Raw genomic sequence first — 18,129 nt, 5'->3', positions numbered from 1 at the left:
TTTATTGCAGCCGGTGAAAAAATAAAATGAACAGCTGTACTGAAGACTACTCCATATTCTCTGCCCAGTACCTGCTGTTACATTATGCACAATGCATCTGACATATGGCTTTTGGCCCTACTTGAACTTGATCCACTTTCAGCTCAACGAGGTTTCTGGCAATTTTTGTGTGAGCATTAGAACCAAGCAAAGGAAGTGACAACACCCAGTACTAACAGTATAATATTCCCTTAACCATGAAGACTCTGACATTACTGTATATTATTCAGTTTAAAAATGACACTTAACATTTCAAATTTCGCTTCCTCTTTTGTTAAAAATTACTCACCTTGTTAAAAAATTGAACAACTTATTTTGAATTTGAAAGCTTCTGAATTCTTAGTATGTTTGAGAATTCATAAATTAAGATCCTGGTTCGATAGTTTTGATATATTTAATAAGTCTAAGGGAATCAATACAATCACTAAAAGGTCATAAGGCTCCAAAAGTCAAACAAGTAATTATATTTTTATTAAAGCTAATCTCTTAGATGATTATGTAGGAATGCAAGTATGGTTGTTCAAATTAAAAGACAAAAAATATATACAGTAACCATGCAGCAGGAATTTCAGAAACAAAAATTCAGATTTAAAAACTACAAGACGAATAAACAAGATCATATCTGTCATTTTTATCCAATGGGTGTTTAAAATGATTTAAAATCACTTCTGTGTATAATGAAAAGTTAGATCTTACTGAAGAAAGGGAAAAGTAAAAACAATGTGAAATAGTTTTAATAGAATACTTCAAGCATCACTATTTCATCTCCAGCCTTTGTACATAGAAAGCAAATGGATTAGATCTCCTACAAGAGGCCTTCTAAAGTAATAATCACCCATCATCCCTAAGATTCTGCATTATTTTTGCTTAACAGCAATAAATCTGCAATAGCATAAGTTACTTAAATGTTTTGTTTATTTGCACATAACTTTTTAAATCATTTTTCATCATTTTTATATTCTAAAGAACATCTTCTGTTCCTTTAATCCAATTTTTTTTCATACTAATTCTAAACCCAGAATCCACAAATATACTCTCAAAAACATCTATTTCTCTTCTGGCTTTTAACACAGTGACAATCTCTTCTTCCTCCCAAATGGCTCAAGTAGTATGCAAGTTTAAAATAAAAAAACAAATGGGAAGAATCAAAAGGAGAGAAATAAAAGGAAGAAAGATCACCTGGTGAAAAAATAGTTATGAAGTGATGCATGTGGGCAACTGTACATTAACATCTATGCATTTGTCTGCTGGTGCAGGGCTGTCTTCCAAGAGGCAAACCAAGAAGGCATAATTAAAACTTAACTGTCTACTGCCCTTGCAGAAAAGGCAAACCACAACCTTTTGCTTTTTTAAGCACGTTGAGTTGCCACATTTATCTATTTACCTGTTTAACATTAGTACAGGGCAGAAACCTGTGTCTGTTGTCCATCATTAATATTCCCCAACATTTTTTTGGTACTTCTAAAACACAAATGCAGCAGGAACAAAGTAAGCAATGTCAAATAAGTTTACTTCCCCACCCCACCAAAAAAGGAAAAAGGAAGGGTTTATTGGAAAAGCCTCTTTGCTGGAAAAGCAGTGGGAAGCTTGCAACAGAGAGGATGGGCAGTGTTTTCTAGTCCTGTTTTTTCATTTAATTCCTCTACAGCAAATCCACACGACGATAGTAAAGCAAATAGACTGTGCGTTCAGCTGTCTGTTTCACCACCTGATGCTGACCAATAACTTTCACTGACTGGTCATCTATGCGTAGCCAGCCATTAAGACCAATATGGAAGACGTCCGTGGTGTAATGGCCGCCAGTAGCACTGTTTCCATGGTGATACACGACTAAAAAAAAAAAAAAAAAAAAAGAGAAAAAATCATGAATATCAGAAATGTGTTAGTCATGAAAACATCTAAATTTTTACTTGTTTTACACTGGTTTTGTTAAGTGTACTTTACCTTTCTACTTTATATTGGACAAAACTACACAGAATGTATTTTACATTATAGATGGTATTCACATTTGGCTATTAATATCAAACAGTAAACTGCAGTGTCAAGGTTTAAAAATGTCCAAAATATACACACAGGAATGTACTCAACAAGAGGAAGTACAGAGTGCAGTTGTGCAGAAGATGAACCTGTTGAGTCACTCTCTTATGGGAAGATCATTCATCCCTTAATACTTTTAATTTAAATTACTTTATTTACACACAACAGAACTTCTGATTGGTATTGCAACAACAGAAAGAAAATATTCTACAATACAATATACTGAAAAAACAGTTTCACATCACTAAATGCAACTCTTCAGGGATGAACACAAAATGACTAACTTGATTCAAGCATTTTTTTATTTTTTTTTAGACACGTTGCTTCTTATCTGCTTTACAAGTGTGTATATATTATAGTCATAATAACTTAAGTAATTTGGGTCTGAGAATTTAAAAATGTTTTCATTGTCTTTTGTTTCCAAAAGTGTGAAAACTAGCTTCTAGTCAGCTTATCAGAAAAATGACCAAGATGTCCATCTATCTAACGTGTAATAAACCTAGAAGAAAAGCTATTGGCGAGTTATTTTATTTAAGATTACATGTTTAAAATATCCTATAATGTCTCCCTACAGAATCTCCTAAGTAGTGGCTGCACACCTCAGTTTCAAAAACTGTATTCTGCAATAACATACATTTTGCCATACATGTACTACAAAATTACAATTTCCTAACATTATTTGAGAGGCCAGGGTTTTTATAGATATTAAAAGCACCAGCTTGAAAGTGAACTGAGCAGTTGCTGAATGTTCTGTTTTGTATATTATGATTACTTGTGTTAATTTCAATAAACAAAGCAGTCTGCATAATATTGTATCTTCTTGGTTCAGGCCCTTTCATAGACACTGAATATTATATAATGTACTGATACAGAAGGTAACATATGGGTGAAATATGCAGGAAAAGCACAGTCGTTCTTTGCTGGGTTACATTTCAGCACATCACTTTACTTATTAAATTATCCACTATTGAAACATATTTCCAGGTTTTACAGTATCTACTAGATACATGCCCTTAATGCTATAAATCCAATTATAACTGAGGGAAGAAAAAAAAAAAACAAAACAAAAAAAAACCCGAAAACCTAGATAATGTCTGAAATTTACCTAAGCAACAATGAACAATATGTATGAAGCTATTATGTAATAGATGTGTAACAGTACCACTACTAAAACAAACATGTTTGGTAGTTTCAAACTTGGGTATTAAAATATTGCATTTGACATGTTGATTACATGTTACTTAAAAAATTGAAATGAGAAGTTAATTTAAATCTAGCTTAGTTCAGACTAGGAAAAGCTGAGTATATGCTATTTCAGTCTATTGTACCAGATCGCGTAAGTGCAAACCCCTTAACATGCTGAACCCAATGTATTACTTTTTCGCCGTTTACTTTTAACATTACAGAATTTTTATGAATAACCTTAGCGTCTTTTCTAAGCAGTACCTCATGCCATTCATAAACACCAAAAAGATACTGACAGATGTTCAGACTGTTGTGCAGGTTTGAGAGAAGGCACCACTATCTCAATCTGTTCTTCATTAAAATGAGAATACTGAATAACTAATATGTTTTATGATATAAAGAGACAACAGGTGTAGTCACACTTACAGTAGGTGTATGAGTAAAGTACTAAAGAGAACCATTTGCATACTGGTGATCACTTTATATCATGGAAGGGATGTATGGTTTAGGTGTCAAAAAGCTGACTATTACATCTTGTTTGCAAGGAGCTTCTCTGACAAAGACTGCTGATGTTTCAAATGTTATACAAGGAATACGAATTAATGTAAATATTGCCATAAATGTCCGAAGTAAAAACAACACTGCAGGATTACTGTGGATGTTTCAGCTATGTCTAGGTGCCAATTCAAAATGCAATGATAGACTACCAACTGGATTATGCAAACATAAATATCAGACTAAGATGTAAACAGCAAGTTTAATTAAGAGTAGTTTTGCTGAGAACTTCACAAAATGAAGTTAGAGTGGCCATACATAAAAAGTCACCTTGATGAGTCGCTTGCCATGTTCTCAACAAAGAGCTGAGTGAATGAGTAGTATACATCAAAAGAAGTCTACAGGCCTGAATGCTGGTTTCTGAAGAATTGGTTAGGGTGTAAGGTGTATTTTCTTGCCATGGATTAGATCTACCAGTTACCATAAAGAGAAAGGAAAATGCCAACAAACAAAATTCAAGTGATCATGATATTCATATAGTAAAGCACTTTATTTCCTCATAGCAGTGGAGTCTTCTAGGATTGCAATGATCCAATCTACAGTACACAAGTGGAGAATGCATGTTTATTATTTTCTGCAAATCTCACTTACCAGGTCTCACGCAAAACTGAGTAGGAATATCTAAAACAGAACCTGGGACATTTTTCATTATCATTACCTAACACCAACTGATTGTACAGCATATGCAGAGTGTACATACAATCTCTTATGGATACGTACAATACATACATACATACATAAAAAAAGATATGGGTTATTTGATATAGTTATTTTAACAGAAAACATGTGCTGTAATATCATACGGTGCGGGGGGGGAAGAGGGTGGGAATTAAAGTAATTTTCTTGAAAGATTCACCTGAATTTTAATAAAATGTGAAATTTAAACAAACATTGAACGGTGACTTACTTTCATCCCCACATATGGACAAATGTATACAGATATACTGAAAATACAGAGAACCGTTGTGGTAACTGTAACCATGTGATACTATAATTCAAACCATCTCCTCAAACTCTTCTTTAAAATGTAAATATACAAATAAATTACACAGCACAGAAATTCACTTAAAATCAGAAACCCCGTCAGAAAACAGCAGCCTGTTTTAACATTTCAATGAGCCATGCATATTAAGGGAGGGACTGGAAGATGTTTTTAATGAATACAAATGTCCTTTAACTCTGAGACAAACTTTGTTACCTTGAAAAGTTTAAAGTCATTAGGAATAGGTCGAGGTAGACATTTAAAAAAAAAAAAAACAAACAAAATGACCCCACCATGTTCATAGTACAAATGATTTTTGTCAAATCCAAAGAACTGTATTGATTAATAAATGTAGCTATAACATGAAAGAAAATATGCTGAAAATCAACCAAATTATTTGCATGTTTTTCAAGACTATAGACTTTTGTCTAAAATCCAATAAAAGATGAAAAAAACAAAAAGACCCTAAGCAAATAAATACAAGCTCTGATACTTATTCCACTTGTTACAAACATTCATGCAAAAATCAATGCTTATTAAGAAAAAGATGATGATATCTGTAGACTAACTCCTGTAGAAAATCCCTTCTTGTACAACTAATTCAACTAGGTGAGATTGGTAGGTTTTAAAGCATTGAGATGGTTTAAGATTAGACTTCAACTACCCATCACTTTTCCAAATCCTCTTACTCCAATACAAGGTCACAGTGAGCAACAGCATATGCTAGAAGCACAACAGAAGAACAAGACATAGATGAGGTACTAGTATACAGCAGAGCACATTCACACAAAAACAAATGTTTACTCATACATGCCAAGTTAATTGTTAGCTTGAATGTCTTTGGGATACGGGAGAAAACAAAAAAAGCAGAGAAGATAAATCCTGATACAATAGAAATATTCACACTCTACACAGTCACTGCCTGGACCATGAGGAGCACAAGACTGAGGCAGTACTGCCAACCCATTACCATTACAAAAGTTAATCATACCATTACAAAAGTTAATCTATTCCTCCCATATCACCAACACAGATTGTATTTTCTGTTTCAGACAACTGCCTAGCTCTACAAGATACAGTATAGAAACTCTGGATTCTGTTTGTGAATATAAAGCAGAACATTTTCCTGAAGAAATGTCTTGATAAAGAGTGCAATTTGATGACTGAAAGCTGTCTAGTTTCTGAGGCAGCTAACAACCACCACTGCTAGTCAATGGTATGAGTTTATTACTAGCTATTGACCAGATAACAAATCATTCTCATGTCTACAACATATAAATTTACTACAGAAGAGCCTAGATTGCTAAAGGTGCATTTTGCTAATTATTGAAAAGCAGTGTGGTGTAGTCATCGTAGCATGAACTTTAAGTACTAACAGTTAATTTCTTAACTCAAACAGTTAGCAGATTTGATGCCTCCTTTGATTCACCACGTCAGACATCAATTTAAACTACCTATAAAGCAACTTAGTGTATTAAACAGATACATATTACTAGGTGGAAAGTACAGTATAAACAATCAGGATTATTATTTCCAATACCAAAATACATTATGGTAAAGGTAGAGGGCAGAATTCCAGGAGGCCAGTGAAACACCCTGAGGCAATAAGAGTACAGTGAAGGTCACACTTCCATTAACAGGTTATGTTCATTCAGATAAAAAAAGTCAGATTGTTCTCTCTATAAAGTGTTATACATGCTTACTTGTTGTCACTGTGCACCCTTCATGCAATTAATGGAGTTTGAGCAAGGTCATATAATCAGACTTTGTGAAGTAGAATTGTAATTTTGTCAAAGTGAGGAATGAACTGGATGGGAAATGTCTGCAATGCATTGGTAATGGCAAAGACAGGAAGAGGAGGATTCCCACAGCCAGAGATGTGGTTCTAAACAGCCCAGATATACAAAAGCAATTCAAGACCATTGCATCAGATAGAAGGCTGTTGCAAACAGAACAGCCACAGTGGCACACACTACAGCCACTGCAATTTTAGATATGTCCACATGGACAATATGCAGCTGTCTTCTTGAAGCAGCACACCTCCCTGACATGGCAGTCATTCACTAGTCATTGCCACACACACTTAAAAGTTTTGCATCTAATGGGTTGATTTTGTGTGTTGGGGTGGAACAGTGATGAGATGAGAGTCTGCCTGGGAACAAGTGTTGGTGTTTACCACGTGTCTGGTGACGTGGTAAACAGCTATGTCAATCGTCTATGCCAACATTCTGTCAATGCAAGCCAACAGAGTCAGTCCATATCCTCTGAGTCAGCACACTCACCAGACTTCTTCCCAATCACAAAGTAAACCTTAACTAGTTGCGTTTCCTGATCAAAACAGCTTAGTCTTACATTTCAAAGGGTGATATTCATTACCTGTATGACCAGAGTCGAAACTTATACTGCAGCATGGCAATGTTATACCCAATATTAATGTAAGAATGCTGGAAAATGTGACATTTTATTTACAGAACACATCATTTAACCATGTGTGACCATTTTTTAAATAAACTTACAGGATTCTCCTACCCAAATCTCAGTTCTGTGGTGTGACACATACAGGGTATTCTTTTTTCACTTTCCATCGTAAGTGAATAATTTTGTATTACACACATTCTCAGAGAACGTGCGTCTAATTTTAACCATGCAGGATACATAAGTGACTTTCTATTATGCTCTGATGGATGGTTGACCAAAACATTGGTGAACAAAGTGACACTTGACAGGATATAGTGTGCCCTCTCTTCTTTATTTCTATGTGCAGAACAAAAAATAAAAACTCAAGTTTCCTCTCAGACTCCACTTCAGAGCCATAACTTAGCAACTGAATTAGCACATGTTCACTGATGCAGCCTAGAAAGTATGGCCATAGCAAAGCCAGACCTTGAGGACCCTCCCATATCCTTCAGGTCTCCTGTTTGGGAACATTTTGGTTTTCCAGTGAACTACAGTAGCAAAAAGCAAAGACAAGTCGATAAGACTAGGTCAGTGTTCCAGGATTGTTTTAACTGAAATCTGGTATATTGCTGGCAGTACATCAAACATGATTACTCATTTGAGACAGCATTGCTCAAAAATGAATATCACCAGTACATTTCTCCCTGTTACATTTAAGCAACCTCTCCCTGCTAATTCAGACCAAAGTAAAGCAATAACAAAAGCCATAGGCATTTTTAATAGCATTGGATTTGTAACCATACTGTTGGGGATAATACATGTTTTAAACACGTTAAAAATGATTCAGCCCTGTTTAAGATGTTTCCTCTCGCATATTTCAGCTGGCAAGTCATGCCAGTCATTTATTAACATTTATAAGCTATAGTTGTATATGACTTATGTGAGGAATCAGCTCTTGTATTTACTACTAAAGTGGAAAAATGAGACCACCTACAGCTGTGCTCATATGTTTACACACCCTAGCAGAATTTGTAAGATGTGTACCATACTACAAAGAAAAGATGATTGATCAGGCAAAACACATTTCCTTTACTTTTATTGGAATCCAAATTAAACTATAAGGTATCACAGAATACAACCATTAAACAAAACATAGTAATAAGGAAAATAATGAGAGGGTCCCTGTTCAAAAGTTTGCATACTCTTAAGTTCTTAATACTGTGTATTGCCCATTTTAGCATCAATGATGATGATGCTTTCTGATAGTTGTGGATTCGACCCTCAATACCTGTGCCTCTACAGCTCATACACCCCCAAAACATCACAGATGTTGAGGAGGAATGAGTAGGAATGGTGTACATTTCGTCATGGGCCTTGGAATGTCATCTCCAAACATAGGGTTTATGGTACTGACCATAAAGTTCAATTTTGGTCTCATCACTGTAAAGAGTTTTGCTCCAGAAGTTTTGAGGCTTGTCTAGATGCTGCTTGGAATATTGTAAGTGGGCTGTTTTATACTGTTGGCACAGTAAAGGCTTTTTTTTTTTTATTTTATTTTTTTTTTATTTCTTGCAACTCGACCGTGCAGCCCATTTTGACAACACCACCACTTGTTTGCAGAGAAGACTGTATTTCAGCTGAAGTGGCTTATAGGCTTTTCTTGGCATCTCAACAAATGATCCTGCCAGTTATGGTTGAAGTCTTGCTTGGTCTGCCTAACTGTGGCTTGGTAACAACAAAACCCCTAACTTCCCGCTGTTTTTAGAGTCTGAACACTACTGACTGGTATTTTCAGATCTCAGGATATTTTTTAGATCCTTTTCCTGATTTATACAAATAACCTTTTCTTGCAGGTCCTTTGAAAGTTCTTTTGCTTTCCCCATGGCTTGGTATCCAGCAAATTCAGAGCAGCTCTCCGTGAATTTAAATTGACTATTTATACAAAAAGAGGTTACAGGTGTGGACTCTCTCCCTTAAATTACCCTTAATATGAACTTGTGTGTATATTATCAGCCCCAATATTCAAGAGAATGTAAACGTTTGATCAGGCTAATTTTGTGCAATTTCATTAATCTTTAAGATTTAAAAAGGGCACACACAATTATGCGTTAATAAATTGCTTTGCCGGAGTACACTCCCTAATTAAAAGGAAACATTCCGCCTTATTACTTATATTTTCCAAACAATGGCCAATATTTCACAAATTCTGCCAGGGTGTGTAAACATATCAGCACGACTGTATCTTCAAATTACCATATTGGCTAAGCACTACCTTACTGCACCTGCTACTTCTGTCCCAAGCAAGAGGATTTTGTTCATCTGCAGGAGACACGGTGACAGTAGATCTGCCCTACCTGCAGACAATGTGGGCACATTCTTTTTTTTTTTTTTTTTTATATATAAAGCATAGAATGAATCAAAAACTATGTACATGTGGCACTTTGATATTTATTTTATTATTTTACAATTTACTTAATTTTTAAATTAATGGTAACTTTCAGAAGCACTAAGTTTTGTTAGTAGGTTGTGGCAATATTAACACACATTATTTTTTAGAATACCACCTAGGTATAGATATGTTTTTCTAAAGAAAGAAGGGTATGTTAATTTATTTGCATTCCATATGTGTTCTGGAAATTATAGCCAGTTTACCAATGTTTACATGTTTATGTAAGTATATATTTTTTCAAGTTAAATTCATAATAAATGAAAAGAAATGTTTTACATGTCTTTTTTCCCCCCACTGTACTGAAAACATACGTAACCATGACTTCAAAACCAAGGTACATACTGAATCATTACTTCTGTGTATCAAAACATACCTAATATCTACAGTATATCATAAACACACACACACAAACTTCTTTACTGTTTCCCAAGATACAGGCAAGAGAAACATTAAATTGGTAATACCCAGAACACTACTCATATGACTAAGCAGTGATTATTATCTTGCCACTCTGCCATGAATTTCATTTTTACCTGTCTTTCTGATGGTTTAACAACAATTAATTTAACAGCGGTAAGAGAACTCTGCACACACCTAGAGTATGCTCTGTGAATCTTTGTTGCTTTATGGAAAATGTTTAGCCCTACTCTTGTATAAATTCTCATAGGAAAGCTACACCAGAAACTACTAGTGCACAAATCTGTCACCCCAAGACCATAACTGGACCACACAATAATGTGATAAAATAGTTCTGCCCAAAAGGCAGGTAGGATTCCGGGTCTGAATCTCATGCCAGTCATTCAAGTGGAATTTCCAAGTCAATGTCACAAGTGCATGTGCTTTATCACCATTTAGTAATGCAGCAAGAACAGCAACCAACTGGTAATACTCCACTTCTATCTCATCCATGAGTATTTGCATTGCTTGAAAAGTTGAAATAGAAACATCTCCATTACAGTCAAAATACACTAAAAATAAAACAGTGCATAGACATAAATGACCAGGGGCCTCATGTATAAACGGTGCATACGCACAGTAATGTTGCGTACGAACGTTTCCACGCTCATATCGCAATGTATAAAACCTAAACTTGGTGTAAAGCCACGCACATTTCCACGGTACCTCATACCCTGGCATACGCAATTTCTCCGCTCGGTTTTGCAGACTGGCGGCACCCAGCGTCAAAGCAGTGCTACTGTTCCTGTGTGGTTACCCTTTCTTTCTTAGACCCACGTTCCTGACGTGGCTTTATAAATACACTGAAATTAACTGCATATTGTTTATTAGTGTGATGCATCTGATTGTAATTAACCTGTAGCAATATAATGGTCCAGGGAATAGCCATAGTATTCCAAATACCATAACTGCTTTAGCATTGTTACGCTCACTGCATCATCATCTTCTTTCAGCTGCTCCCGTTAAGGGTTGCCACAGCAGATCATCTTTTTCCATATTACTCTCACTGCACCACTCGGAGTATTTATATCACTGTATCTGAGTGAGGAATCACAGCAGCAGCTGATCGGAAAGACAATTACCGGAATACAGTTTCAAGCACACACTACCTCAGCCACAACGAGTCAAAGCCTTTCCTGTATGGACCTCGCGTTTCAGAAACAGTTTCATCCCAAGAACTATAAATGCACTCAATCAGTCCATCAAGTGCTCCTTGTAGAACTGTTTGTACTTAAGTACAATTACGCCACTGTAAACTTGCACTACAGTTCTAATATTGCACAACCTGCGCCACTTTAAAAAGCGTGTATGATGACGATATCATTTTTAAGATGAAATGCAGCAAAATATGTTGCTTATAGTGTACAGATAAAACTTTAACTTCATTTAAATAATCTGTATTGTTAATAATTAAACATGTGAGGACACGGTGCCGCAGCGCTAGCTAGTTCACGGATAGCTCCTGCCTTGCGCTGTATTATTGCTGGTGCTGACGCAACACTGGAAGGATAGACGGATAGAATAATTAAACATATACTACGAAGATATTTCAATGTTCCTTAAAAGTTTTGAAGAATCGGCGTTCTAAGCTTATAGATGGCTTAACGTCTACTACAGAGCTGATTGTGTGGCGATTGGGTATTTGAAGAAAGAAAAGTAAGGACAGGAATTGGAGGTTAGTACGTTTGAAAGAGACAGTACTGTAATAAATTATTTCATCGAAGGTCGCACATGGCGCAGCAAGCCTCTTGCGTGAGATATGAACAATCACTGCGTCACCGTGTTCCTATGTTTAATAACATGCTTTCATTCCTGTCATCATGAAAAAGATATCACGTATACATCTCAGTATTTTAATTATTCAGAGAGCTGTAATATCACGAATGTAATGGATTCTGTGCCCTGTCGGAGAAAGAGAAAGAACGGAAGCACGTAGTGATTCACACACATAGAGCACATAGAAGATCAAACACAGAACAAAGCATTGAACGTGCTACTTGAGAAACTAGTAAAATAAACGATTTTAAGATGAAGTTTATGATGTTCTACTTTAATGACAAAATAAACTACGTGATTAAAGTGGAAATTTCGAGATTAAAGTTGACATTTCGTGCTTTTTCCCCCACTGTGTGCCTATTTTTTTTTCTCTGTACCCTAATAAGCTTTCATATGACACTCAAGATAGTCCGCTGCGAGTCGCCTTTTCACGCCGACTTTGATATGTGACAACTTCTTTATTTCGGGCACTGTGCGACTTTGTGAACTTGAACTTGACTTTCTCGGACACTATGTCACTTGATCAACTTTCTTTTGTTGATTATACCACTGTTTAAACCAACAAATAGTACGTTTTTCCTTTGCCTCCACTTGGTATTCGCTGAAATTCTTATATTTTCCCCCGTGCTTTTCCCATTGTCTTTTCACAAAAGGCTATTTATATCGATTTGCATATTCAAAGAGGCATAATTCTGGGAGGAGTTGGGGCAGGACAGAAGGCGCGTGCACGTGCGTTACTTTTCACACTGCTCGGGATTTATGTAGTGGAAGAACGTGAAAGTTTGCGTACGTACAGATTCCTGCATCTGGATTTTTCTGTGCATACGCACATTCCCGCTTTTGTGCTTATGCCATGTTATAGTGAGTTCTACGCACGACGTTGTACATGAGGCCCCAGGGCTTTTCTACTGTTGAAAGTCAAGGGTTCCTTAATTTAAGTAATGATACACAAATACTCCACCAAGCAGACTTCCTTGGCACTATCAGAAATGCACATGGCTGTATCGTCTCATACAAAAGCCTTCGTCAGTGGGACATAGCCTCTGTAAATTTTATAACAGACATCTGGAGCTCTGATGTGAGTGTCGTTTTTAAGCTCAACTCCTCAGCAGATTTACTTGAAGATTATTATTCTAAATGTCAAAGATGTGTATGGCTGGCACAAAGCCACTGCTTTAACAGTGACTTGTGGAACATTCTTAAAAAACAAAATATATGCTGTTATACTAAATAACTCTCAAAACATAGAAAAAGCAATGGAACATACATTTTTCCTAGCTTACAGTGTTTTGATTGCAACACTGTAGAAATCTTAAGAAAAACATTTGCTATTTGCATACTTTCAGTTTCAAAAAGTACATACACAAATAGGGAAGCAAAAAAAAAAAAATAGACTGCATGGTATGTACTATATGTGACAAGGACCCACTAGTGATGCTCCAATCAATCTAAATTGTCTGATTTTCTCTACTAAAGGATCAATCAGTCATTGGTCAATTGGTCTTTTAGAAGAAACTTTACAGTAGCCGAGCTAGCACATGTCTTTTTTCCTTTGAAATTCCTATAAACAGAGAGCAGTAACACAGGTTATACAAGAGAGAGAATGCTAGAATAGTAGCTTTTAAATTAGAGTAATAAACTGAGGAAAAAAATTGGAGGATTTGTCCTGTGCAGTTAAACAAATGGCAAGAAAAGTTGTTTAATGAATTCAGACCTTTCAATTTTTTCCTTAAATTAAAACAGACACTGCGTGTCTGAGTTTGGACAGTGAGCCAGAGTTTGTGTTAAGTAGAGCAGCTCACATTTTCAATCAAGAAAACAAAAAAAGAATTTGAAATTTCTACTTAGTAAACAATAGGCTTGTTAGCTTAATAGAAAAGTGTATTTTACTCGTAAACTTGTTAAGCATGTACCATTGCATCTTCTTAATAAACATCTTATGAACCTTTGATAAATATGGGCTTTTTAAAGGGTTTGTACTGTGCTTATTTGTTTGTGTGTATCATACAAAATACATGTTGTTAATAAATAAGTATTGCATACATTAAAATGGTAATCCATATTTATAATTACACCTGACGATTTGTTCAGCTGGTACACAGTAAAAACACCTATATAAATATAGTATAAATAGTAAATGTATATTTTAACAGCAAAAAACTGTAGTGCAATTGATGATTAAAAATTATTAAAACCTGTAATTGCACGTATATTTACATTTAAGCAGTCAACTGCCAATATGAATTAACTGAATCAATGTATGTGTACACATACTGTACATGTTAGACAAATGGTGAAAACTTTTTTTTTTAAATAAAGCTTTATTTCAGTTAAGTACATTACAGAAGAAATTAAACAATGACAGCTTGTTATTATGAGGAGTATTTTATTTTCTTTAACGTCATATATATTATGGATAAATATTTCATGTATATTTTATTAGGTAAAGTATGTACTTTAAGGGAATTTTATTTTAGTAGTTTAACGGTCATTGAACAATTATGGTATTTTTATGGTCACTGAATAATAAGCTTACAGAATTTATTTTTGTCAAAAATGAAAATGTAACAGCAGTAGTCTATATTTCTATTATAAAAATACCAAACTTAACCATTTAATATATAAGGATTCCAAATGTGAGAGAGAGAGAAAGAGAGAGAGAGAGAGAGAGACTTCTTGGCCAAATCAAATTCTGTTTTACAGAGAAAAGCAATGGTAGCATTAAGCAAGAAAAAAAGAGCTACTTGTCAACTTGTGTGTGAAGGCATGTGTCCACATAACCTTGTAGTCGGTAAAGGATCTTTGCAGTTCAATACTTTAATGTCACAGCTACAAAATACATCCAATTTTGATGTTCATGTCTAAAGAGACACAGTAAAACTAAAGTACAACAGCGGGTATTTTTCTCAGTCAACTTCAAGCAGCTCTAAAATGTAGATGTTACCATATAAAAGTTGCATATGTGTGTGTTTATTTTGAACATTATCTTCAGGCAAAGGATACAGTTTCCATACAACCTTAAGTAAAGAAAAGTCAAACTCAAACCACACACGCATGGCTGTTTTGGCTCAAAGGTGCATGTCTAAATTGCAAATCTTAATTCTGAAATTGTTTACCTCTAGTGTGAACAGCCAGTGTGTTCCCATGTACCAAAAACCTACACACCTTGCCTATCTCTAGCTTATAGTCTTAATAATAATAAAAAAAAAAAAGCTTTTTTGCCAAGCAGCTCAGGGAAGTCTGTGCTTTGTAATTTGTAGCCAGCTTGCATTTGCTTGTCCCATTTATAAAGATAAAAATCCTCTTAAAAGTAATTTTAAACAACTATTATTTGGAAGAATAGACCAATTACTTAGATAACGGTGCAGCGTTACACAGTATAGTAACAGTGTCTATGGAAACGGGATTAAAAAAATAACAGTCTTGCACACAGCTCTAATGTGCGTATACAATACATACTGCAAACCCTGCAGCTATACTGGCACTCACTCACTTTTGCTCTGTAACTTTATTTGTCTGCTTGTGCTATAGCTTAAGTTGTGTTTGGTGTAGATTTCAAAATTCTGGAGTTCAAGTGTAAACCAAATTACTGTGCAGTTAAAGAATTAGCGTTTTTATTATCATGTTAACCACAAAAACCTCACAGATGTCTGAGTTGGAACTGCACGCCTGGCCTGTTAAAGCACTTGAGATTTAAGTGGGGGAATAGGGTAAGACTTTCGCAACTCTGGCTCAACAGCCCTGCAAGTAATGGCCCCAGAACACCTGTAGAAAGTAAACACTTATTCAGGTCTGCTTCACACTTACATGATGGAAAAAGAAATAGATTACCTGGTGAGGAAAGTAAAAAGCTACTTTTTGTAAAAATACACTTCAAAGAATAACTGTCTTAAAGATTCTTACCATCATGAGAAAATATTGTTTTTTACTTTTATATTACTTTGTAAATTAAAATCACAAACAATGCTAGGATGTAGATTCTTTTTCCTTATAGAATACCAGAAATCAACTTTTTTTTTTTCCTCAAAAAAATATTTAGAGTGCCTCTGGCTGGACATAAATACATATATTAAAAATCTCACAAATGTTAATCTAATAAAGTGGGAAAAAATTTATATTCTTTTTAAAAAATGTACACTTATTCCATTAAGAATTTAACTCACAAATAAGAATGTGATTCCAGCATGTTTTAAAATCACAATGATGTGACCAAAAAAGTTGAAAGTTGAGTTATAATTGTATTAAATTTTGAAGTGTCATGTGTTTTAATGAGGGAAGTTACAAAAGATAGGAAAACTACTAAAGAGCAGTTATAGCACCATGAAGGATTCACATACTAACTGAATGTAATGGACGTGGCTGCATTTGAACATCTGAAAATCCATCCATTTTCTAACCAATTTATTCAGTTCAGAGTTTTGAAGATCTGGTGCATATCTGTCCTTCATTAGGCACACTGCAGGAATCAGCTTTGGATGGGGTGCCTCAATCGCAAGCATCCATGCCTACTCATATGGGTCCAATTTTGAGCCATCAGATGATCTAATTGGTTAATCTTTGGGATGTGGGAGAAAACCAGAGTACCCAGCAGAGATTGCACATAGGCAGGGTCAGCTATACTTGCAGCAATTAAAAATCAAGGCAAGTTTCAAAACATGTAGCCATCTCTGACCTGTTGCTATTATGCAATGGTGACAAAGAGAGCTGCTCCAGATGTTCATTCAAAAGCAAAATGTTTCTGTTATTCAGCTAATCTTTTGAAGCACAATACAAATTTCTTTAATTATATGATACAAAGGGTGCTGACAGAAAGCATATAATCACAGAGATGAGCGGACAGTTAGCTGCTAAAACAGCATAGTTCATTGTTAAAAGCAAATCTGTAAATATTTAATTTTCTTGATCCTTGGATTTCTGAAACCAAAGTTTCAGTGAAGGCACTACAAATACATTTAACATATACTTTAATCTTAAGGAGCAAACAGGATGCAGTCTCTAGTTACAAGAAATTTTAGGAAGTACACACAGCTGAATTCCGTTGTTATTTATGGATTAGTACACAAGCAAATGCAACAGTAACGTCTGATCACTTATATGAGCACCATGAAAATAGAAAAAAGGCCACTGTACGGAGTGATAAAATAATAGTGCAATCTTAAAATGACAAGGTGGATTTTACAAAGGTTGTCTTAAAGTTGGGTTAAACACACCAAAAGGAGGGAGAGATATTTACTAACCAGCTATTGTCTTCACCATATATTTTTCTGGCAAACCTGATTTGAAAAGTGTTATAAAAGCAGCTTTAAAGAGTGTGTATGTACACATGAATATCCTAAATCTTCACATTCAACATGTGCTACAGATATAACAATGTTTGAATTTCTATTTTATATTTTAAGCAGCATTGATTTTTCATTTACTTAACATAAAATGTCTGAATAAATTTAATAAGTGCACATAGTAAAATATAAATCAGGATTGGCACCCTGCCCAGGATTGGTTCCCTGCCTTGTGCCCTGTGTTGGCTGGGATTGGCTCCAGCAGACCCCCCGTGACCCTGTGTTCGGATTCAGCGGGTTGGAAAATGGATGGATGGATGAAATCAGGAAATTCATAGTAATCATCACATCCACTTATCACAGTTTTAGGATACACTAGGGAAGAATTCCAACAGACACCTGAAATACATGCACTACAATGTATTTTTAATCCATAGCCAATAGAACATTAATCAAGCAACCACACTTGCTGTACTACCTTATTCTATTTCAAGTCTTGTTTGTCTTACTGTATGCTATTCTAGCCATAACATCAACATGCATGTTGTATGGGCACTTTCTCCTTTCATACAGAATGAGTTTAGCAACAATGGATTGGCTAAATGTGCACTAGTGTTCTTTCCTGCAGACAGGATGTGCTTAATGTGTTCAAAAATAAAAAAATCATATTACAAACAAAAGAATATTGCAGTCTGCGATATTTTGATAATTACATTTATTGAACTGCACAGAAAAGTGAATCACTTTTTTCTAATTTTAGGATGGGTTTTAATTTATTTTTACTGTTTTAGTCTGCTTAGTTTTTATTTAGTTTTCACCACTTCCTAGTTTTAGGTTTGTTTTTTTTTGTACTTTCTTTTACCTTTTATTTAGCTTCTTTGCACTTCACATTTAGTTTTGGTCACATTCTATTAGTTTTGTTTTACTGACCAATAATGTCCAAATGTTTTCCATAAATTTGTTGAACTGAATAC

At 35.1% G+C, this 18,129-nt stretch overlaps 1 protein-coding gene across 1 annotated transcript in view; it reads right to left on the bottom strand.

Moving 5' to 3' along the window:
* Positions 1-755: 755 nt before the first annotated feature.
* The window catches only part of usp10 (ubiquitin specific peptidase 10), a 138,835-nt gene continuing 121,461 nt past the window's right edge, over positions 756-18,129 (bottom strand). The window contains exon 14 of the mRNA XM_028809787.2: positions 756-1,869. Within this exon, the coding sequence (XP_028665620.1) occupies positions 1,682-1,869 (188 nt within the window). The 3' untranslated portion in view covers positions 756-1,681. The remainder of the gene's footprint in view (positions 1,870-18,129) is intronic.

The sequence above is a fragment of the Erpetoichthys calabaricus genome, chromosome 9 (genome assembly GCF_900747795.2).
Source record: "Erpetoichthys calabaricus chromosome 9, fErpCal1.3, whole genome shotgun sequence".
Lineage (NCBI taxonomy): Eukaryota > Metazoa > Chordata > Cladistia > Polypteriformes > Polypteridae > Erpetoichthys > Erpetoichthys calabaricus.
Note: the sequence above shows the minus strand (reverse complement) of the source record. Positions and strands in the feature narration are given on the sequence as shown.